At 32.1% G+C, this 24,729-nt stretch overlaps 2 protein-coding genes across 2 annotated transcripts; both read left to right on the top strand.

The window, feature by feature from the left end:
- The first annotated feature begins 12,769 nt into the window (after nucleotides 1-12,769).
- Nucleotides 12,770-14,120, top strand: LOC100779188 (protein LURP-one-related 17). Its single transcript, XM_003538222.5, has 2 exons — nucleotides 12,770-13,315; nucleotides 13,472-14,120. The coding sequence occupies exons 1-2, from the start codon at nucleotides 13,040-13,042 to the stop codon at nucleotides 13,898-13,900; spliced, it is 705 nt and encodes a 234-aa protein (XP_003538270.1). The 5' UTR covers nucleotides 12,770-13,039; the 3' UTR covers nucleotides 13,901-14,120.
- A 1,346-nt stretch (nucleotides 14,121-15,466) lies between these two features.
- LOC100784204 (E4 SUMO-protein ligase PIAL2) lies at nucleotides 15,467-23,431 on the top strand. Its single transcript, XM_003538642.5, has 16 exons — nucleotides 15,467-15,726; nucleotides 15,819-15,891; nucleotides 16,009-16,074; nucleotides 16,452-16,517; nucleotides 16,604-16,686; nucleotides 16,933-16,984; nucleotides 17,063-17,128; nucleotides 18,126-18,193; nucleotides 18,267-18,315; nucleotides 18,411-18,495; nucleotides 18,586-18,687; nucleotides 18,798-18,849; nucleotides 20,055-20,106; nucleotides 20,382-20,498; nucleotides 20,759-21,619; nucleotides 22,637-23,431. Exons 1-16 carry the CDS (start codon nucleotides 15,563-15,565, stop codon nucleotides 23,309-23,311), a joined length of 2,631 nt encoding a protein of 876 aa, XP_003538690.1. The 5' UTR covers nucleotides 15,467-15,562; the 3' UTR covers nucleotides 23,312-23,431.
- The last annotated feature ends 1,298 nt before the right edge of the window (nucleotides 23,432-24,729 follow it).

A 24,729-nucleotide genomic window follows, 5' to 3' on the forward strand; every position in this document is an offset into this window, starting at 1 on the left:
GATCAATTGTTTTGTTTTTCTGGGTTTTCCTTTTAAGTTTTAAGTAAATAGTTATTTATCACTGACAGTCTGGATTATCAGGTTAACAGACCTGTTCAATTTAAATTGAATTGTGGATATGTAGTTGCTTTTTAATTTAATGTTTAAAAAGACTATTCAATTGTTTATATTTTTAATAATTATATTTAATTTGAATAGAATTATCTTATCTCCCATAAAAGATATTGTGTTTTCTGGAAAACAAAGTTATTTTAATTTTAGCTTTTAAAGACCGATTAAAGCATTTCATGACACACGAACGAATAAATTTCAAATTTAGCAGACATAACATTTTTCTTTCTTTTTTTCTTTTTTTGCAGTAAAAAACATTTTTTCTTTTATCCTCCTATAAATTCAGATTCAGAAAATGGGTTAAAACATAACACAAACCGTTTAATATTTTTTCAATACAGGTGCTAATTGTGCCTTCAATTCTAGCCTTATTTTAATTTTAGTGGTGGTATGTCGATACGTTTTAAACTTTAGTTATATCTTTGAATATTTTGGGGCGCAATGGATAAGAAGAAAGGGGTTCACTTGACCTTTATTTATTAGGATATCTTTATTCATTTGTTTGGCAATTAATAATAATAAGTTTGGTTCTGTGTGTGACTTTATTTTTAAGGCTTCTTGAATAAATTAAATAATCTATTTCTCAAATTAAAAAATAGTTTTGTAGTCAACTTAAGACTCTAAAAATATTCTTTTTCTTAAATAGTGGGAGATATATGATAAATTTAAGATATGAAATGATTTTAAAATTTAAAGTATTAGTATAAATTTGATAAACTTCAAAAGATTTAGTATGGTGTAAAATTAAGGTTTGAAGAAAAATAATTTTTTTTTAATTTGAATGAAAATCGATAAAAGTATGGTGTTTTAGGTGAATGAATATTTAAAATGATTTGATCTATTTAATTTGGGAATATTTTAAAAATGAAAATTTGAGATTTTTAAGTGAAGGAAAAAATGACAAAGGGACTTATTTGTAATAAAAAAAATTAAGGGATTGAATACCTTAAAACAAATTAAGGGATCAAAGATTCAAAATCATACAAAGGGTGTACTAGATGGGGGAAAATGCAGCTAAGTTAAGCTAAATATTCTTAAGAATGACTTTGATTGCAAATCTATTAAATATTCTCGTTACTTTCATAATCTTCTCTTCTTAAAAAAAATATGGTAAACATTTAATGGATTCTAACAATTAAGACAACTACAAAGTGGCAACTCTTAGAAACACAAAATATGAACAACAATGAAGAATAACGCATGATGTTAAATTGTTAATGGTATGTTTGGTTATATTATTGGTTGTATGCACTGAGAATTAAAATGTTATTCAATTGTATGAAAAGGCAAATTTCTCAATGTGATCATGTTAAACCCATGATTATGCTCGAAATAGTAACTTAACAAGACAAAAATTTGGCATGTCTTTTTGGCAATGCAAATTTAAATAGTGATATTAATGTATTAAACCAATCCAATGACATTTATCCCCCACTGGGTTATGTTTGTCAATATTGTTCCAATACTACAAGGAAAACAAATAAAGCATATGCTCAACGTCAAGAATCAATAAGGGAAAATGTAGAACTTGCATTTAAAGTGCTCCGCTCTTAATTTACGATTCTATATAATCTAGCACGTGCTTAGCATACGAATACAACCAAACATATGATATATACATGCATAATGTTACGTAACATAATTGTTGAATATAAATTATACACATATAATACTAATTTTGATTATGATCAGGTGGCAATAATAACTTCTCAAAAGTTCAAGTATCTATTAGGAATTATCCCGAATTTGCAACTTACATACAAAGAAGATTAAGTATATCATTATGGAAAACAAATTCATCCACAACTTCTTATAGACTTGGTGAAGCATATTATTTGAGAATATTTTGATCCGAAATTTATCTTTTACATTTATAAATAATTTAGCTTATTGCGATAAAGATATTTATATATATATATATATATATATATATATATATATATATATATATATATATATATATATATATATATATATGCATTGATGTTTCAATTTGATAATAAAAACAAGAGTTCATTACAATGATCACTTATATGTGATTTGCTTTTATTACATTCATCATTTTTTTACATTATTTTTAACCTCATTTATTAATTTTATGAAACTTTCGTTAATAAAAGAAGAAAAAAAGACATTCATTTATGAAAGAAAAAATAAAGACAAAAGGAAAATGATGTTTAAATAGTGACATGCAAAATTTTGTTGATATCCATTTTAATATTCAATTACATGCAATTTTATTTGTTTAATCAATTGAACTTTAAATCTTGATTGATCTTGTTAAAATTTAATAAATTATTTTATGCACATATACGTATGGACAACCACTTTGATGTGGAACAAATGCTAAGTTAAAATGAATGGATAAGAATATTTTAGGCAAATAAAATTCATTAAAAACTATGTATTTCTCATGTGAGAAGCTCAAACTAAACGTTTCTAACATTTAAAACATCAAAGGATGACTTTTTTTTAAAAAGAAAACAAAGGGTGACCAATGAAACAAAAAACCAACGATTAAGATGTTTTTTATAGGATTAAAAAATAGGAATGTTCAATGTAATAAAAGTAAATTACATAAGTGTTTATTATAATTTACTCTAAAAATAAATATAAAGATATACAATCACTTGTAAGAGCTATTAAAATAAAAAGTAGATATATTCTTTTTTGAAGGTAAATTAGATATATTCTTAAATCTTATATAACAAATCCAAATATACATACATGCTTTCTTATCGTTTTGATCATATGTATGTCTGTTGGTGGGTGAGTCAAGTGTTAATACGTGTTTGTGCGCATGGCTATTCAATACTGCCATCATTGTGAGGGGAGAATTAATTGTAGTTGGTGGATGGGTAGTGATAAATTGGCCGTGTGATAAATTAAGGCAGGGGTAATTTGATGTAGGGGTTGGGGTAACGAGAATGGGGGGCAATGGTTAAGGCCCAATGACTATGCCATGGAGTGGTTATCTAATACTTATATCCTACGTTGATACAAATATAATATAACCCTCTTTTTTTTTTTTTTATTTGGTACCTCTGGTACCCTTCTCTTTTAATAATATACTTTTGCTGATTTAAAAAAATCTCTCCTCTTGTTTGGTGGTTTCAAAACTGGATGTTTATAGTTGGAAAGGGTAGTCCTAACCAAGAAATTCCACTTGGACGACGACAAGCACGTTAGAGTCACTCTAATAACAAATAAAGTTGTTTGTTATTTAACCCATGATCTCGTCATAATTGACTGACGTACCTATAGAGGTGGGTAGTTAGTTACCTTATCAAATCAAATGAAACAGGATATTAAAATAGAAAACTTCAACTCGATCGTATACTCTATCAAATCACAAAGAAAAACTTCAACTGGTGTTATACCCGTCTTGGCTTCAGTCAAAGTAGAATATATAGCAGTAGTTACTTTTCGTAACTGTGGGGGTCGGTAACTAATTTGCAAGCAACTGAATACGTGGCTGGGTAAGAGCCGCGCATAGTATGATTCCCATTCTTGTTCGTTGCTTTAGCGTAATGTGAGGGTAAAGCAGAAAAAATAAAAACGGAGACGATGGATTGGACAGCTTGTCCTAAGAATAACAATTTGTCAATATTTTAGACATGCGAAAAGAATGACTTTTAAAAGTGATGGGAAATGGATGCATGTGCAATCCATTTATTTAAATTGCAGTATAAATTAACTATATTTTTTTTCGGAGAAGTGTAATTAAACTATTATTTAAATCACTAATTAATTAATACTAAGAGGTTTATTTCAATTATTTAAATAGAGTGTGTAAGTGTTATATATTCTTGATATCATGTTTAATTTTCACGGATAAAAAAATAATAATTAATAAAAGTAGTATATTAATGATAAACAAATAAATTAAAGTATAACAAAATTTGGCTTAAAATTCTTTAAAAATTTAAATTTTGATTAGTTACTAAAAAGATATATGTTTTATTTATAGTTTATAAAGGCCTCGTTATGCCTAATAATAATTAATTGAAAAATATAATTAAAGAAATTAACTATTTTTTATTAATGAACTGATTAATAAATACTGATCTGTAATAAATAAAAACTAAGAAAACGTCTTTTTTTTTACAGCACTCAGAAAAAGTCTATTCTAAAACGAAAATTAGGACACATAACTAAAGTTAGAAGAAGAATATTATTAATATTACTCTAAAAGGTGAATATTTAAATTTATAATATAAAGAAATATGTTAAATATATGACAGCAAACTCGATTAGAATGAAATGAACGAAATCATTTATCAAGATTCAAGGCGGAACAAAGAGATATGCGTAGGGGCAAATTTTAAATAAAACATATGCATCACATTCATTTTCATGAAATATTTTTTAGTTATTAATAATTTGATATCTTTAATGTTTTTGACAGAATATTAAATGTTTGGAACATTATAATTGAAATTATATAATATATTGATACTAGTTAATAGATATTATGATTCTTCCGCTTCACAGCCACCGAAACCACACACGTGACGGAAAAAAGAAGTGGATGTGTATCCCTTATAATGCCAATATATTTGTGGCAAATATCTAACAACTGCTATAAGAAAAATGTGCCATATATGATAATTGAAGCCACTTACATATGGCTAAGCATGCGGTCAAATTGAATTAATATGGTCAGTTTAGTTTAAAATAATTAAAGAGTAGATAGGGAATGTATTATACTAAAGATTTTTATATTATTATCTAATTATTATACACGATAAGTTTTTTAATTTTTATAATAATTACTTTAAAAAATTATATTAATGAATAATGAATTTTTGATTAGTTGTTACCGTAAAATATTTTATTATAATTTCTGATTAGTCATACAAAGCATAAAATTAAACTCTAAAATAAATTAATAAACAAAAGAACCGAGTGATTACTGTTGATATGTTTCCTTTTGACTTTGAAATTAAATATGAAACCTTCGAAAATATGTCCAAGTAAATTAAGTATATAACTTGTAACATAAGACTTCTCTTTAATTTCTCTTTGGCAGAAAATCAACACGGAGCAAGGAGAAGAAGGAAAAGAGTATAAGAAAAATGAAGTCGTTTGAAAAATATCATTCACCAACCACTTCACTATAAATTAGAACAAAATATGGAGAGAAAAAAATCCACCCCATTTACAGTTGTTTGACGCCATACACGAGTTTTTCATTACCAGAATGAATCACACTGGGGGGGTAATTTTTATTTATGTGAGAAGATCCCATGCGCAATTGATTGGGAGAATGAGCATAATGACTTCAGGAAGTTCACCAAACTTCTGAATTTCTATTCACGTATTTTCCTGTGTATATATCAATGATAGAAAACAAACGAGTAAACCACACGGCCAACAATCTGTGTCAGCATGGGGTTTGGTGCGATGCGAATTTATAGTGGGGTATGTGTCGAAGGTGCATTTGTGAATCCGGCATTTTGCTTAACCCTTGTTAACTGTTTGTGATGGAATGGGATGAGATCACCTATCTAACATGTTGCATTCAAATCATAGACCTAAATTTGATTTTTCTTTGAATATGATGTAACCATAGTAAAGCAATAATAACATCAACTTCAGTAAACAGAAAGTGGGGAGGCCCGGGGGGACCAATATTGCATCAATATCTTGACTTCTTTATAAGATAATCAGTTTATAAATATATTTTTATACAATGATTCAATATCTAATTTACCTTCTACCATGTTAACTGATTAAACAGTTAACTGTATACACTAAAGTAACATTGGTAGACGTAGACCACGAGTTGCTTTGTAGAAACACGCATAGACCACGAGTTGTCAACTTACATATGAGTAAATTATACGATGAAATAAGTCAAATAACGAATGGGAGAACAAAGAACATAATGTAAGTAAAAAACAGAAACAGGGTAGCACTCTTTCTTTATTCTTTTAATCAGTGGAGATAAATTGTATGTCGAAATCTTCGAATTGTCAATGTACTCTGCATGTTTTGGCATTTTCTAAATTTTACATACAAATGGCTAACCGAAGAATTAAAACAAAACAGAAAACCTTTTCACACCCGAAGCAGGGGAGAATAGCTGAATAGAGGCAATCACCTTGTAGTATACGTATGTGTATTGTTTGTTAGTGTCCAATCTTGATTCTTCACTGATATTGAAAAGACAATTTTGAAATTAACCACTGTTGAAGGATTATCAGATGTCAATATGCAATAAATGCATTGATTATCTTGTTAATTTAAAAAATAAAACTTGGAAAGGTCATGTTCATGGCATGTTTTTTTCAATATGCAGTTACTTTTTTTTCTTCTCTCGCTTCCATCAAGCTTTCTTAGAATTTCAATTCAAGAATATGTTTGTGCTGCCGACCAGGGGAAACTTCGTTTGAAATTGATTTCAACTAATAGGAGTAGCCTGTCCACAAAACAAAACAAGAGCATAGACTTATAATTAGTTCTAGAAGCTTCTTTTGTATGATGAATCTAAAATGGGATAACATTTATTGCATACTTTTGTAGTTTATTCATATTTCTAAATTAACAATTAATCATATGTCTTACGCTATTTCTTAACTTTTAATTCATTACTTCTAAAAAATACTTTTAATTCATTAATTCTCTAGCCACTACGAGGAGAAAAAAAAAACTATCATGTCTTAACTTCACGCCACTTGCTTAATAAAAGAAAATCAGAGAAGGTGGGATTCGTGAATAAGTGGGCTTCTTCTAGAAGACAATTACGTATAAAGCCCAGACTTCCACAAACTTCCAAGTTTCAAGTCAATTGTTCACCAACTCCTATCCTCAATAAGAATTGCTTATAGGTAGCATAGAATTTTTGAAAAATAAGGAATCAAACTGGATAAAAAATGAATAAGATAAAAAGATTAACTGTGTAATTTAGTACATCTAATTCACTATTTATAATATATAACTTTATTAATCATATTTGAACTTTTAAACATACTTAAATTTAATGTCAAGCATGTGGAACAATTGATTTTGACTTGTTCTAACTCAATCAATCTTGTCTAATTCAAATTTTGTGTATATAATTGCACTAAAGTGTTGGAAGAAGAGCTTTATAACAAATCATAAGTAATTTTTTGGCTCAAAAGAAATGGGTGCACATGAATGAAGAAGGGATCATCATGAAAATTTTAAATAATTAAAGTCCATTCATTGAAAATAAGAGAATCAAATAATAGAAATTTCTTTGACGTAATGGAGTTTAAAGAAAAATTCATTATTCATTCAAAAGTTGTCGTGGGACTCGTGGCCGAACGAGCACTGGGCATTTAGTTATTTCATATTGTTTTTTGAAAATTGGTTACTGCATCTTTGCATAGAGCCATAGACTACACCGGGTGTGATTGGATTTGGGTATTATTCAAAAATCAAACGTTTCATACGTAACAAAACCATATCAGTGAGATACTTATATTTTATGTTGATCATTGTTGAATTTTGTCTGATTTGGATAATTGGAGCATAAAATCCTGGTTAGTTTTTTTTTTTTAGTGTGCATACTTTGTAAACGCAAGTCTGTATCAAAACCAACCTACATTAATTTTTTTTTTACGTGATATCTCCAAATAACATTACTGTAAGGTTAGTTTTCGGATAAAATTCCTTTGAGTATCATACAAAGGTTTTGGGAAATTACATAATTTTTTTCTTCTATTTTTTCTATGCCTGCACTAACATCTTATACTCCTTAAAAAATATTACATTCATACTCCTTATACATCACATTTAATTGTTTAAAAAATATTATTTTTTTCTTTTCTTCCTTTTGCTTTCTGTACAACCCGTTTTGCTTCCTGCACCCCTAGTTAATATGAGTGGACAAAATTGGCCTTCATAGACTTATAATTAGTTCCACAAAATGTGAAAATACCTTCCAGAATTGCTATTTACATTATGGAATGACCAATTTGAAGGTATATAACATTTTCTGGATGGTATTTCCTTGTTTTTCGGAGAGGCTATTCCATAGACTGATTATAATTACGGGACACTCATTCCATTTTAGTTATAATAGAGATCTGGAATACCCATTTCGGAACATTTTGGCACTATTATACTTCCAGAATGCGTAGTCCAAAAAAAAACTTTGGAAAAATTGAAAACTCCCAACCTTGACCCAACTTCAAAGCTGTGGAGATGAATGAAAGCAGCCAATATGTAAAAAAACACCAATGTTTGTCACGATAAGGAATAAAACCCAACTGGAGATGACTTTTACTGCAATGACTTCTTCGGCGTGGAGTAGATGGAGACAAGACACCTTTAGTGTGAAGTTGCAGAGAATAGGTCAAGGAGGTGTGAAGTCCTTTAGGAGAAATAGGGAGGAGGAGGAAAGTTATAACCTGAAAAGGATATTTTAGAGATATTCAAAATTTGGAGGTTGCAAGAAGCTAAATGGGAGGTGCAGAAAGTAAAAGCTAGACGCAGAGGCTGTCTAATGTAGTGGTGGTGTTTTTTTTTTGGGATATTATTATGTATACATCTCAAATTTGTTAACTGTACCTCCCTTCAGCCTTTTTTGACGTTTTTCCTCCCAGAAAGTAATATACATAATCCACAAGGATATGCATAGAAATAGCAATATCATGATAAGAGTCTCATGGACATAGTTTGACGGTCTCCATACGGTGCCGAGGAAACAGCCTTGAGACCACATAAGAGAATGTCGAAAATTATACCATGCGCTTAGGCTGCAAAGACTCGTTTGTGAGCTTCCTTTATGTGACGTGGGCATAAGCAGATCAGCATATGAGATCACCAGAACTGAGACCCTCCCAGATGGTAAAAGATGAACATAAACAAATGAAACAACAAAAAATTGATACAAGAAACCACATGATTATTTTATCTTGATTTCGCTCCCATCTTTTACAATGTGCATTTTAGGACCATCATCACCGCAAATCAAGTCAGCCATGGCAATTTGCTTGCATGAACATCCACCACCAAACTACACCAACAAAAGCAGCTAAGATCTAGCCTACATGTGTTGTTTATTGCCAACGTCATTAATGATATCCATCCAACACCGTCACACTCCATCAATCATGCACCACCATCGTTGCATTTCACAAAATTAGCTTCCAGAAAATTATTTCCTGTAGGACGTATACTTCCAAAAATTCTGGAATGTGGTTACCCAAATAGTTCTGGGAACGTAGTTTCCGGGAAAAGACAATTTCAGAAGGAAAAAGAAAAGCACAAAAGGAGGTATGCTAGTAGAATCGGAGAGTTAAATAACATTTTTCTATTTTTTCAGCCTAAAGATTTAATTGGGTCCGAAATCTAAAGGTATGTGGTTAGTCGTAGGGGGTTCATGTGCCCTCAATTGTTTTGGGCTGTTACTCTGGAATGACTGAAGCCCATTATGAAAAAGGAACAGGAATGTTGTGTGGGCCACTTTTTTCAGTATAAAAAGGAAGAGGAATGCTGTGAATCTGTATCCAATATAAGTTACTTTTCATTTTATTTCCCTTTGATTTTTAATTTTTAAACTTTTTTTTACTGTTTGTTTAAAGATTTAAAATTTTCAATTCAATGAAACATTTATTTTTAGCAAATCTTCTTCAGTTTCTTGATCGCTAATTCACTATCACCAAAATTAACTATCCTTATAAAATTGAAGTGTCTAGCCACATTTTAACCCCATAATCCACACAAATATTATATTCATATATAAAATTGTGTTATTTGAGAGCTAAATTTAATAATATTTAAAAATTAAATATCACCAATGTAGGTGTAACACTTAAAAATAATCAACAAAATTTTTTGAACTCAAGTATAGATTCATGTTAATGCAAACATTTTGGAGGAGTTCTTGGATGATGGACGCAACAACAAAAATTAAGAGATTCTTTCTAGGAAACACCGCCAATTGCTTTGTCAATAAAAATGAAATAGTGTAATTGGATACCTTGAAAAAATATTTCAGTGAAATAAAATTATTTTATTCTAAAAACCGATATAGTTTATTAATATTTTTAAAATATATTTATTATTTTAAATGACAAATAAAATGAAAGAAAAAAATGATGGACTTATCAACAAGGGTTATTATCATCACAGAATTCCAAAATCTAGTTGGTCCTCAGGCACGTGGTCGACGTTTACAAACTATTGGCAGCGATGGATATCTATTATCTAAGCAGGACCCACTAAAATTACTATCTTTTGCATGTAGTAATAGGGTCACGTGTCCTCCTGCATGGTGGTATATAGTGCTCATGTCAGTCCCTAAATAGAATAATTTAAAATCGAGTAATAAAATTAATTCAAATTATTGAAATTTATGTGTACTGAATTAATATTATTTATAAGTGTTACATTAAAAGGTGTAATATAGTAATTAAAAAATAATAATCATGCGTATTTATCAAATGAGCACCAAATATCCCTACCAATCTCCAGTTAATAACTAGATTAGGAGTTTTTTGACCTTCTTCGGGCCATGTTGAATATCTTTTTCTTGAATTCAACCTCCCATCTGACCAACCTGGCCTACTGGTGACCACCGTTTCAGTTTGTGGTATCCGTGGATCCTTAATTATGGGAGGATAGCAAATTAAAGTGCAGAGTTTAAAAGCCAAACGACCACAAAAACAATCAAGGAAAAATACACTCTTTTGCCAGCATAGCAAACAAACAAGATTATTGTCATATTTGTACAAATGTACAATAGAAAAATGTTGCCAGTACACTTTCTATATTACTTGAAATTTATTAATAATCAGCTTTACTTTATATTTAATTAATTTTATTTATATTTTTATAATTTTTAATGAACTTTAATAAATAAAAAGAGCGTATTATTAACATTTATCTTGTATAATATGTAAATTAAATTAGCAATTTCTGGGGATTATTTTAAGAACCCATGCATGTCTACTGATACAATTGGTAATTAATAATTAACACATATCTGAAACTATATCTAATCCTTTTGGGGAGATGACGGGGCTGGGAAAAAGACTTGTGCGTGAGACTAGGCAATAGGCATAAAAGCGTAACCAAATGCGGCAAGGGTCGGTTGGAAAGCTCTGGCTACCACAAAAAGAGAGAAAAACCATGTTTGAAATCTGAGGACAAGTCCACACAAGTGACTGCAGATGATGATGTGTGGTACAGGACATTAGATTTCCTATCTACATCACATCACCTCCTCTCCATATCTAATCTTACCAAGCTTAATCTTCAAATAAAGCACTATTAATTAGTATTATTAATGATAAAAAGAAATATAATACTAGCTATCATTCTTACTTCTTAGCTAGCATGCATGCTCATGTTGGCCACCACCCTCAGCTTCCCATGCATGGGACTGGCATCCAATTTCAAGGAAATTATCTTATTGGATCTTTTTATGTGGTTCCCACTGGAAGATACAATCTAGCCTTATTTTCATCCACTTGAATTAAAAAAAAGAAGAAGATCGGTGTATTAATTAAATCAATAAAAAGATTGGTATCCCACTTTTTTTAGTTTTATTTTAGATTAACTTTGATATTTAGTAGGTGAGTTGTAAAAAATTAAAGGAAAAATGAGTTTTTGATGGTTTTAATTGGTAAGAGAAAATTACCAATGAAACAAATTTTGTTTATTTTTAGAAAAAATAAAAAAGCTCAATTAACTTTGTAAAATCAAGATACACAAAAGAAACAGAAAAAAATTAGGTATAATTAAACATAATTTATATCAATGAGGTCCCCTCACTGTTTTTGGTCAAACCAATTAGTCTCCTATGCTTTTAATGGCAGCACGCACCATATGACCACAGACCAGATGCAAGTTTCAGCTGCTTGACCAATTGAAAGGCCACACCACTGGCTGGTAGGCCATTTCTATTTTTTTAAACAATAATATCCCAAAAATATCTGTTAATATTTTCCTTTACCAATATCAAATTTTCTTTTGATGACTCTCTCTACCCATTAGTAGTCACTAGTGTGTCCTCCCTCTGGAATGTCGCTCACTTGTTGGCTTCCTGTTCTTTCTCAAGAATTAATCTGCATGTAGTAGTCTGTGTATAGACGTAACTATAGGAAAATAAGCAGCCCAGATCTGCTTGAATAAAAAATGTATAGTAGTAGAGTTTTGGAATCCTTCTAGATCGACCTTTAATGCAAATTAGCCACGCGTCGCCTTTCCCCAACATCTGTTTCTGTTACTTGAAGAATTTCAATGTCAATACTTTTCTTCTTGGATCTCTCGAAATATCTTTTCAATTCGCCTTTTCTTGCAAAACTAAAAAAAGATACTAGCTAGTAGATACGTAGAAGATTGCTTTTAAAATTCTTCAAGAAATCTCACATGTTAAAAAGGAGTTTACGAAGCAATAATCTAAACAAATTAACACTACCAAATAAACAAACTGCATGAACATGCAGCTAATTTCCAACTCAAGAGGATTCCAGTCTAGGCACTATGTAAACATGTTTGAACTTTACATAATTTTAAATATATATCAAACCACGTTAATATTAAATGAAATCTGTTAAGTTTATACTATTATTGAATAAAATGTTGGGATAAAACCCCAAAAAAGAAAAAAGAAAGTAATAATAATAATGTGCCTTTAAATGACACATCAACGTCCTGGCCCTATACAATAATACGTGCTCATCCAAGAAAGAGTGTGTGTGCTATTAAGGGTTGGTATGTCAACATGTCATATTGTCACCCATGTTGGTAGCAGCAGAATTGGAAACCAACTAAAGCATTCTTTTATTATCTCTATTTTCAAGACGTACGTTGTCAGTGTAAATAATATAGTATATAAATATGTCCCTTGGCCCCGTTTAAACTTAAGACAGAGAATCTAGCTAGCAAGGTAGAAACTAGAAAATAAGAGAGTGTGGATTCCATTAAGATCAGACCGAGAGAAAGAGAGATGAGAGTGTTTCCAAGGCTCAAATCGCTGTCAAGAGCGGTGCACGAGGAACAAGAGCGTGAGCATGATGATGAGGAGAAAAAGAAGGCAGCAGAAAAGTTGTACACATCCCTAACAGTTTGGAGAAAATCCTTGCTAATGAGTTGCAATGGATTCACGGTGATTGATTCTTATGGAAATTTGGTGTATCGTGTCGACAATTATATTGGTCGACCCAACGAAGTCACTCTCATGGATGCCTCAGGAAAATCTATCCTCACCATGTGCCGCCGCAGGGTATATCTATCTCTTCATTATATATTCTTTATGTTATCTTTTATCACTCCATTACTTTTTCTTCTTTCTTTTTAATTTGTTTATATAAAAATATATATATACACACCTATCTACATAACGAGAAGTAATATATAGTTTATGGTTGACGATGTGCAGAGGCTTGGATTGTTAGATAGCTGGTTTGTGTATGAAGGGGAAGTGGGGAACAATATTAATAACATGCGTACGAGGACTAGGAGGAGGAGTAGTAACTTGTCTAAGTCATCAAAGACTCCAATTTGTTGTGTAAGGAAGCATGTGAATATTTTACATGGCAACACCAACGTTCAGGCCTACGTGTACCGTGGAGCTTCTTCACATTCAGATAAACGGTGTGCGGCGTTTACCATAGAGGGTTCCTACGCACATCGAACGTGTAAGGTGTTGGATGAGTGCGGAAGGGTCGTGGCTGAAATCAAGAGGAAGGAAGCTAACGCCAAAAGTGTCTCTTTTGGGATAGAGATTTTTCAGTTGATTGTGCACCCTGGCTTTGATCCTGCCTTTGCCATGGCACTCGTCTTACTCCTCGATCAAATGTTTACTTGACACTTTTTCATTACGTATATATATATATAATCTTTCTACTTCGTGTGTATTGTTAAAATTTTGATCAGATGAAGTAATATATTTTCAAGTTTTGATAATCGTGGTCATGAAAGATTATAATTAAATAAAGGATGAAGGTTTATAGTTTAAGCCACGTTCAATTTCTCAAATCATATCTTTCGAATTTAACTCGCTTATACTAATTTACACTTTTCATCTAGAATGAATTTCATTGTGCTTTCTACTAAAAGTTTAGGTCACATCTCCAATCTTTAATCTCTAATCAATACGTAAGGACCAAATTACCCACACATGGGGCACCACACTACTGCAAGTCACTCCCGCACTAAGCAGAGTAGAAGTTCACGCCTAAGAAAAATAATAACAGACGCGGCATGCTATGGCATAAAGTCGTCCTACATAAGCACGCGCAAAAACAGAGATATAAATATAGAACTTGCTTGCTATTGTTGCCTCAGATGCTGTACAGTGAGCAAAGAATGATGGTGTTTTGTACACCTATATTTAAATTACAACATTTGAAACAAGTTTGTGAAAATTAACCTTTGCAACAATAATAATATATACAAAGCAGCCTATACTAAGAACCTAGCTTTTGATAAACAACTCTCATTTTTATTATGTAATTATTTAAAATTAATTTGATTAATGGAACTTCATATTTTTTTCTTAAATAATATATTTTTTCTTAAAAAACATTAACCAAATTAATTTTAAATAATTACATATTTTTTCTTTCCATTTATTTTCTCTTCTTTCTTTTTAAATAATTACATAATAAATGAGGGATAATCCATTAATTTTTTTTCTTTTTAATTACATAATAATTAAATTAATTTTAAATAATTACATAATAAAAATGAGAGTTGATATTTTTTCTTTTCATTTATATTCAGGAAAATTAATTCTCATTTATTATGTTAATATTTTAATTTTAGTATATATTTTTCTTTTCTTTATAAAATTCTTTTTAATTTTAGTATATATTTTTTCCTTTTTTTTGTAAAATCTTTTTTAATTTTAGTATATATATTTTTTTGTTTGGCCACTCCATGTGCGTCAGGTCAACAATGAAACTCTCACCTACAACCTAACCTCTAATACCACCAACGAAACCAACGCTACTGTGGTGTGGACGTGATGAATGCCTATTTCACCAACGAAATGCCATGTCCTTTTTTGCCAATTCCATTGACGAAATGTCATGTTTAGCTTCATAATTACTTTCAAAATAAATCCCATTTCGAAAAAAGTTTGTAAAATTAGTTTGGCCTATTTCGTCAATTTGACACATGTTAACCAATCTAACTCCAACCCAAGACAAAAATAGATTTACTTGACTGATTTCGCGGATCAAAGGTATTTCTGACGTAGGCAATCCGAGACTAATCAAATCGGGTACGGGTTCAACTTACAGAACCCGAATGGATTTTGTAGTAGAAGAGAAGAGGCACATATCTGTGATTTTTGTTTTCGTACCCGAAACCCGATCCGAATTGACCCGTCCTTCCAAGTTCCTACCACTAAACTAAACAGTGTTGAGCATTTACTAAGGTTTATAACGAGGCAAAATTGAAACCCTCACTTGTGTTGGCGAAGAAAACGACGACGGACGGAAGTCTTGTTCGAGTGAGAGTGCAAATGAACAACAGTTCGCCGGCGTTGACACTTCCGTCGGATACGTCGCCGTCAGTGGTGAACATGTTCAGAATCAACAAAGTTGCTGACCGTTTGGCTTGGATTGCTCAACCTGGCAACCGAGGCGAGCCTCACGAATTTTACAACCTCTGCCTCTCGCTCTCTCGGTTCGTACTTTCTAATTAATCTTCTCCCACCATCTTATATATTTAATGTGCTGCGCTTTTTACTTACTAGGTTTACTTTTTACATTTTACAGAGGCATTGATTATGCACTTGCCAATGGCGAAACTCCACCCAAGGCTCATGATCTGCCACTACTCGTGAAACAGGTGATTCCCATTGCATTCTGTGTGGAACAAGTTTCATCGTATTTTTATTTATTTATTTTTTTAATTATGATGTGCATGTATGTTTGAGGCTTTTACTTTTCCCCCCTTCCCATGTAGATATGTCAACTAAAAAATGATGAATGTTCGCAAGCAGCTATGATGGTATTGCTGATATCTATAAAGGTAAGTTCATTTTTCCATGTTGTTGCTCATCGCTATCATTAACTTTCAAACATTCATTAGCTATTACTTGGTAAATTTTTTCAGGAATTGTAACACACTACATTATGCTCTTTTATTTTGGCAAGAATAATGATTGTGTTGAAACTATCAAATCGTGAAGTTTATGCAGATATCTGAATCTGAATGCTTTTTTAGTTCTTGAAGATTTTTGGTTCTTATATCACGACTCATCTATATCACTATGAGCAAAATGTGACATTGGATTTATAGCTCTTTTGTGCGTACCTATAATATGTTTCTCTATAAACATCCAGATGTTATGCACCATGACATTTATACAGTTTTGGATTTCCTACTGACAATTTTCATTATTGTAGAATGCTTGTGAAATTGGATGGTTCCAAACCAAAGAATCTGAAGAACTTGTTAGTATTGCTGATGAGGTTTGCTTATATGTTAGATTTTCTTCTTTGCTATATGGTGGCTTCTAATTGTCTTGTTTTCTTACCATCGTCTTTTCCTAGTGTAGATCGGAAAGGTCTACAGCAGTTTGGGGACTATAAATGTCAGACCTAGATCTTGCAGTACTGTAATATCAACAATAATGCAGAAGTAGGGTCCTATGAACTTCTTCTACATATCTTCAACTTCAACTACATCTTTTCTTTTCTTTTTCTAATATAGACAACACTCTTTTGCTTTGTGTGTTTTTTATATCATGGTAGTTGCAACTATCACCATAGACAAGAATCACAACTTGGAAAAACGAAAGGACCTATAAGAAATAGTGCATTTGAATTTATCACTTTATTTTACCTGTAATAGTAATAATTTGCCTACATGTGGATTTTCTTTCAGATTCTATCCTAAATTTAAATTGGGTCCTATACTTGCATCGATTGAAGCCCAGGTGGTTCCTTGTGATTTGTCGATTTGGTTCTTATTTCTTGCTGAGAACATATTTAATATTATTTTACCTGCAATGCAGCCTGGATATGGAGCTTCTGCGGTTGATTTTCATATTACCAAGAGTGAAGTTCTTAAAGACAAAATTGTAAGAATTGACTTGTTTTGTTAAACATGGTTTGTGTGACTTGATTTTTATTTGTTAGGATTATCATATATATTCATGTTAGAGCTTGTATCTTTGGGGAATCATCAAATAATATTTTATAAACTCATTTTCTTCTCCCGTCATATTTCAAGATGGTATCAAAGCTTATTATCTTCTGTTTTAAACTTGGTAGCAAAGTTCCTAATCTAGGGACTCTGCTTCTGCGAAAAAACCCTAGTCACCTTCATTGCAGCCCTCTTAGTTGCCTTTATTTCTGCATTTGGCGCCTTTGTTGTGCCCTCTATTCGCTGCCTTAATTGCAGCATTTGACACTTATATTGTACCTTCTGTTCACTATCTTTCTTGCAGCATTTGACACCTTCATTGTGTCCTCTATTCACGGTCTTTATTGCATCATTTGGCACCTTCATTGTGCCCTCTATTTGCTGCTTTCATTGAAACAATTGGCACCTTCGTTATGCCCATTTTTTGCTTCTGCTCAGGCCCCAGAGCATCAGCCACCATTGGCACCTTTGTCTGTACCTATGAGCCTTCATATGGTAGGCCAAGACCATCCCGCTTCAATAGCACCTTTGAACCCTAATGATCTTCCTATTCTTCACCAAACGTACTGCCTTATTCGAAGAAATTATTTGCAATGGGTTTGGTATATTTGCACAACTCTCCCTTTTGCAAACCGTTGTGTGACACTTTCTCCTAGTTTTAACTTAGGGCCTGCCTACTAGGTGATTTTAGCAGCTTACTTGCAATATGAGAATGATTGACATCCATTCACTAGCTTGGGGGGTAGTGTTGTAAATAATATTTGAAGATGTTGCTTGCTTCATTATTTGATCTAAGGTTTAGCATATTTTAGGTTCTTTTGTACCTCCAATCACTATCTATTTTCTTTGGCGCATCAATAGTAGTATATAATGGATTTTTTTTTTCTCTTTTTGGTTTTTGTTCTAAGTCATATTGCATACTTCAACTGCAGTTTTTATTGGTGGCACAAACAGATAACATTGAGACACCCGCATGCCTCATAAGTCCTCAGCAAGTGAAGTATGGTTGCTTTATTAAATGTGTGGGCAGGTTCTGCATTGATGCTGACTGACTTTTATTGTATATGTTGTAGTTTTCTCCTCAATGGAAAAGGAGTACTCAATAGGACTAATGTTCAAATGGTCTGTTGTATATTTGCTCATACATTCTTAAACATTTGGTTTGGACTTTTTTCTTGGGTGTGGCATCAACTTCTATCTGTCATTTTGTTAATCAGGATCCTGGAGCACAGGTGCCAACTAATGTGACTGGTATGCTTAAATTTGGGACAAATCTTCTTCAAGCTGTGGGTCAGTTCAATGGTAAGTATTTAAAACTACTGTTCTTCCCTGTCATCCTAGTAGCTTTCAATATATGCATCTTACTGTATTATAACCATTATCATTGTGAAGGTCGTTATGTTGTACTTGTTGCCTATATGAGTGTTACACCTTTGCTTGAGGATCCAGTTCTTCAAGATTATCTTCAGCCTGCTGTTACATCTGTTGATTTAGGTATAATTTGGATATTTAGGATGAACTGTACCCTAAAAAAAACCCTACGTCTTTTTGTTTTTTATATTAATCCACTGTTGATAATTCATTATCTTTTTGCCTTTATATAGATTCAGATATTATTGAGGGGGCTTCACGGATTTCACTTAATTGTCCAATAAGGTGTGTTGTGATTTTCTCTGTTCATGACATTGATCAGTGATAACTTTATCTTTCTTTTGATTCCTTTGCTTTGTTGGTTGCATAGTAGTAATCATAGATGGTATTTGTTATTAGAGATCCATTTTAGTCTCTCACTGTCTCTGGATCTAGTCCATTAGAAATTTTTGCCCTTGGCTGACCTTGAATTTGAAGAATGAGTGAATTAGTCATTTTTGCTGTTATCCTTTGTGTCTTTTCACAATTAATATGTTGATGGTCTAATAATGAGTTTGGTTAAATTGAGTTTCCTTTGGCTATGTTTGTGTTGGAATTGTAGTTAGAACTACTTTATGTGTTCATTGTAGAAAGTCAGAGGTAACAAGTCCTCTTTAATTAGCTGATTTCTAATATTAAATTATTAATTATATAGTTTATTCATTTCTGGTACCTTTAATGGAACTTATGCCTTATTTTCACTTCCGGTACCTTTCTCTATTGGGCTACAGTTAGATATGAATGAACAATGATTATGTGGCTGTCATGTACAAAGTACTTAATAGAATATCTATGAAATTAATTAATAAATCTAAAATATTAAAAATATTTTATTGTGAATTTTTTATCCTGATTTCTATTTTCCTAATGATGTTTGCTATCAAATAACCATTATAATGAATATTATATTTATATTTTCTTGTCCCAAAACCTTAATATTTTTTACCTCATATTTTATTTTAATGTATTACTTTCTAATTCTGACCTTATTTTTGGCCACCACTAGTCTACTATATTGTTGGATGCTTGATAATTGGTTCTTCCTGATATGAATCTTCATTGCTTGATAATTGTTAGTTTGTGTACTTTCACATATGCCTTCTGTGAGCGACAATCTAATTGTACATATAAGTTGTTAACTACCGTTTCATACAATTCTTGTAATTTAAAATTTTAACATTGATTTTTAGCATTAAGCCATTAGCTATCATCTTTTGAAGTTTTCTTTGTTTTGCAAGTATGGTTTCTCTATCACTCTTCAGTTACACTTATTTTGCGGCTTATTTCCTTTTTACTGGAATGCTTTCTCTGCAGAAATTATGCTTAAGATAATTTGTTCAATTATCTATAAAGTACATTGGATTTTCAATTTTTTTATAATTGTCCTTCTGTTTTCTTAATGTTGTTTTTGATAAAAGTTGATGGTCTTGTGTTTTATCTGTGCAAAACAGCTTTACACGTATCAAGACTCCTGTTAAAGGGCATTCATGCAAACATTTCCAGGTGACTATTCCTGCATTAGCATCACTTAATGTGCAGCAAATTGTCGCTGCAACTTATGCCTTTCTCTCTCTGGTATTTAGTATGGATAAAAGTACTAAAATAGTAAAATTTGCTTAAATGTATCTAGAATCATACCTTCTCATGATAAAGTGAAAATTTTATGACGTGTTTAATTGCTATAAGTCTGTCTGTGGTGTGGTTGTATGTGTATGTTTATATAATCCTCATCTGTTTCATCCCTTCTGCCTGACATTTGTCTTCTCTCGTTACTGTAGTGTTTTGACTTTGACAACTTCATTAATATAAATTCAAAAAGGCCATCCTGGCGCTGCCCTAGATGCATTCAGAATGTCTGTTATGCTGATATTCGTCTTGACCGAAACATGGTTGAGGCAAGTTGATTTACTTCAATCCTTCAATTGAGTATTGTTATTTATCATCTCACACCTAGAGTCAGTTTGGTTATTGGTATTACCTTAAGATTGGGAGTGAAAAATTTGGTTTATAGTTTTTTGTATTAATTTCATACAACCACCACACACTTCTGAATTTTAAGGTTACACCAAATTGACCCTAGGGATTAATGAAAGGTTGAACAGGAAAGGAAGTGAAAAATAAAAATCTCTTATTATATTTTTCTTTTTAAATAAAGATCCTGAAAAATGTTGGTGAGAACATTACGGAAGTGATTGTCTTTGCTAATGGATCATGGAAGGCAGTCTTGGAAAAGGATCATGATGTGGATAAGATGCAGAAGAAGGCACCCAATTGTGAAAAAGAACAAACTCAACCACAAGAATCTACTTGCCCTCCTAGTACTGTTGACCTCACTAAAGATGATGATGGTTTGGATACAGTGGGCTCTTGTGATATTGTAGAAAGAAAACCTCCCCCGGCATCTATTCATAGTCATTTTGTCTCCCCAAATTTAACTTCCTTGGGTATGAACTCTACTGGTGTTAATCAAAATGTTGCCGCTCAAACGGATGACTTTTGGACTGGAGTTTATATTGGCCGTAGTAGTTCTGATACCCCAACAGTTGGTAACTCCGAGCTACCTGTTCTGCCCGATACTGTTTCTCCTGCATTTAGTCAGGAATCTGCAGGTCGTGACAATAACCCTGTTGTTAATTCTGCCATGCATAATCAATTTTCGGGACCAAGCAACTTGCAGATGCAGATGAATCATATGAATTCAGTTAACGAGTATGGTAGGTCATCCTCAGCGCCAAGACATATTCATAGGACTCCGGTAGCTGTTCAGGCCCTCCCAGTTCAATCTCAGGCATTGGGACCACAGGAAAATTCAATAACTAATTTGAATAGTTCCTTGCTACCTAGCAATTCCTCTGCTGCTCCTCATATTTCTTTGTCCAACCCTGCCTCTGTAGATACTTTGAATGCCATACTAAGTGATACGGAAAGACAACAACATTTTTCTCGAACTCCAGTGAATCCGCCTCAGGTCTCAGGTGTAAATTCACCTGCATTTCAGCATCACACTGCAACCCAGGTTTGGTTTGTTAGTACTATATTATTACTCTGTACCGTAGTGACAACCTGCTGTTCTATGTTATGTTGTTCCTTAACTTTCAGTGTTGATATCTTGTGGTACCTTAACATAAAAGAGATGTGCTGAACTTACATTGTGTAAAAAATTGTTTCCAAAATAACAATAATCATCCCATTAGGTAAAGGTCAATCACATGAATTACATGATACCATTGGATTCGGTTAAAAACCAAATTCTCAGGGATATTATTTATTATGAGATTTATTTTAATAATTTTTTCCAATGTTTTTCTTGATCTCCCTTTACCCCTTTTCCTAGGTTAAAAATCATTTGATCACCGGTGCTATCAGTGACATACTTTGTAATATCCAAATCACCTTAACAAATTTTTGAATTTCTATCATCTTTTCCTTGATAGGTGTCACACCAATATTTCCTCGAATATGATCATTCCATATCATATCAGTTTTTGTGTGACCACATATCTATATTAACATGCTCATGTCGTTAACTCCGTTATGTAATCAGACAGATTCTCTCATGGATCAACTGCAAGCTCTTTTATCAAAACTCCTTACAAAAAAAAAATTAATTTGCAACCTTGAGATTCTAGACTTATAAGTGATAAGATTAAGATGTTCTTCATCTTAAAACAAGTGTACCCAATCTTGAAATCATATATATACCATTGAGAAATCAAGAAAAGTCTGTTAAAATTTATCTTAGAAAAAGGTCAATTGGTAGTAAGAAAATTGGTTTCATGAAAGAACGAAACTATGATATTGATTTATGTTTTCAAAGAAATTATATAGATGGTCAGGGGGAACCTTTGGAGATTTGAGTATGTCCTAGTATACATTATATTGGTTTGTTAATCTTCATTTCTTATAATGTAATAGTCATTGATGCCTGTAATTTATTTCTTTCACTGTGAAGTTGAAAATCATTAGAAGAGCCTTACTTTTATGGGTTACTTTGTGTGTATTGTACTTACCCTTTACTTTTCATTGAAATCAGAATCGGGTACCTCTTATAAATACGTCAGTGCCAACTCAACCGCAGAATCAATACAGAGCAAATGTGTTTTCTGAATTTAGAAATTCGCATCTGCAGCAAGCTTTGAATCGCTGGCCACCCCCATCAACATCATCTAATACCCAGTGGTCCCACATCCAGCAAAGTGTTCCACAATCTGGGAATTTTCAGGTAGCAGCCAGGGGTGGTGCACTGGCTGCCAGACAAGGTAGTTCCCATGCTAGGAATGTTCCGACAGCTGGAGCTACTACTCATAGGGGTATGGTTCCTAACCAACCTGCCAGATGGACGCAATCTGTTTCGGTTCAAAATCTAAGTACTGTAGCAGGCACACCTTTCCAGGGGTTAACAGGAGAGCAAAGAGGAAATACAGCACAGTCAGTTTCTAGGCCTGAAGAATTATTCAGTCCGCAATCAGAACAGAATTGGACTCCCACTGGACGAATGCGTGGAAGTCTAGATTTAAGTCAGCTTTACGATGAGTCTATTGCACAGCGAATAATTACGCCAACACAAGGTCAAAATTCAAAGCCACCAGGTCCACAACCCGTCCGACGGACTGGTATTTCCTCTTTGCAACCCGCCACGACCCAACTGGATGTGCTTATTGCAAACAATAGAAATGCAAATGCTCATAATCGTTCTTCCAGTAGATAACATTTCTGCATGGCTCCACTTGCACATTTCTGCATAGGCTGTAAATACAGTTATCTAGTCACAATATATATTTTGACTATAACCAGACGGACATATCCAAGGTTTTTTATTCTTATTTTTTATGGAAGTCTCATGGTTTTCATTTGTTCTTTGAAATTATTCAGACAAAACCCCATCGAGAGTGGTGGGATTGGTTGAAGTTCTACAAAATAAATAGTAATGGTTTAGGGTAGTGGGAGGGAAAAATGAAATATTTAGAGATAATTTTATCTTGGAAATCTAAGCTTGACCCAATGATTGGAAAATGATGAGAGAGAGACATCACGGATTCGAATCCCTCGGTTGACATTTTTAATAAAACTAACAAACATTTGTTGATAATTTTTTTATTAAAACTATATAAAAATACTTAAAGGCTATATGATTTTTTGAATATTATTTTCAATAATATTATGTTCTATTTTCAATAATATTTTACGAATATTATTTTCAATAACATTAATGTACTTCACTAGTCAATAGGGTAGAGATCATGCACTTTGTTGTGTTTCTTGAATTCTTACAAAAAAGGGACACTTCAAAAGATTGATATTCAGGTTAGTGAGGGTAAGAATTAAGATGTAAGTAAAATTGAATAATGATGTATGCATCTTGGATTTCTTGTCTAGATCATAGATATATTGAAAATAATCTTGTTTGAGTTGGATATAATTATTGTGAATAACAAATTTTTTTTTTAAATATTTAATATAATTGTATACTCAGGACATAAATTTGAAAATTTTAATTAAGTTAGAATAATTTCATATCAACTAAGGTATGTGCTTGATGGTGTTGCATACCTTAGATGGATTAGTTTTTCTTATATATGCTTGGTTGATTCTTTACACGTAACCACATAACCCTGGTAATTATTTGATTTCCATGATTTTCACTAGTCGTTATGATATTTTTTAGGTGTTTGATATTGTGCATTGTAGACATAGTTCATGGCTTCAGGCAGATATAAGATTTTTTTTTTATCAAGGGTAAATTGTTGGATCTGTTTGCTTATAAGGATGACATGGATTGAGATATTTTGGATTCATCTGGGCGTTGGATGCCTAGAACAATAATCATTTTTAAAAATCTTATATTTAAGAATGAAAAATTATTCTACTAAAATTAATGCAAATGAAAGATTATATGAAGAATTAAATTATGGTGTTGAGATAGCAAATGAAGGAGAGTTAATACCACTCGAAGAGTATGTTTTATTGAAAATTAATTATTATCGTAAAACAATTTTAATTTCACCACTATTAGATGCGAATGATAATTTTATTTGCATTCAAGGATGATTATTAGGTAAATCATTTTTGAAAGTGACAACTCTTGATATTTTTTTCTTAGGATTAAATTATAATTTTAGTTATTTA

The sequence above is a fragment of the Glycine max genome, chromosome 11 (genome assembly GCF_000004515.6).
Source record: "Glycine max cultivar Williams 82 chromosome 11, Glycine_max_v4.0, whole genome shotgun sequence".
Taxonomy (NCBI): Eukaryota; Viridiplantae; Streptophyta; class Magnoliopsida; order Fabales; family Fabaceae; genus Glycine; species Glycine max.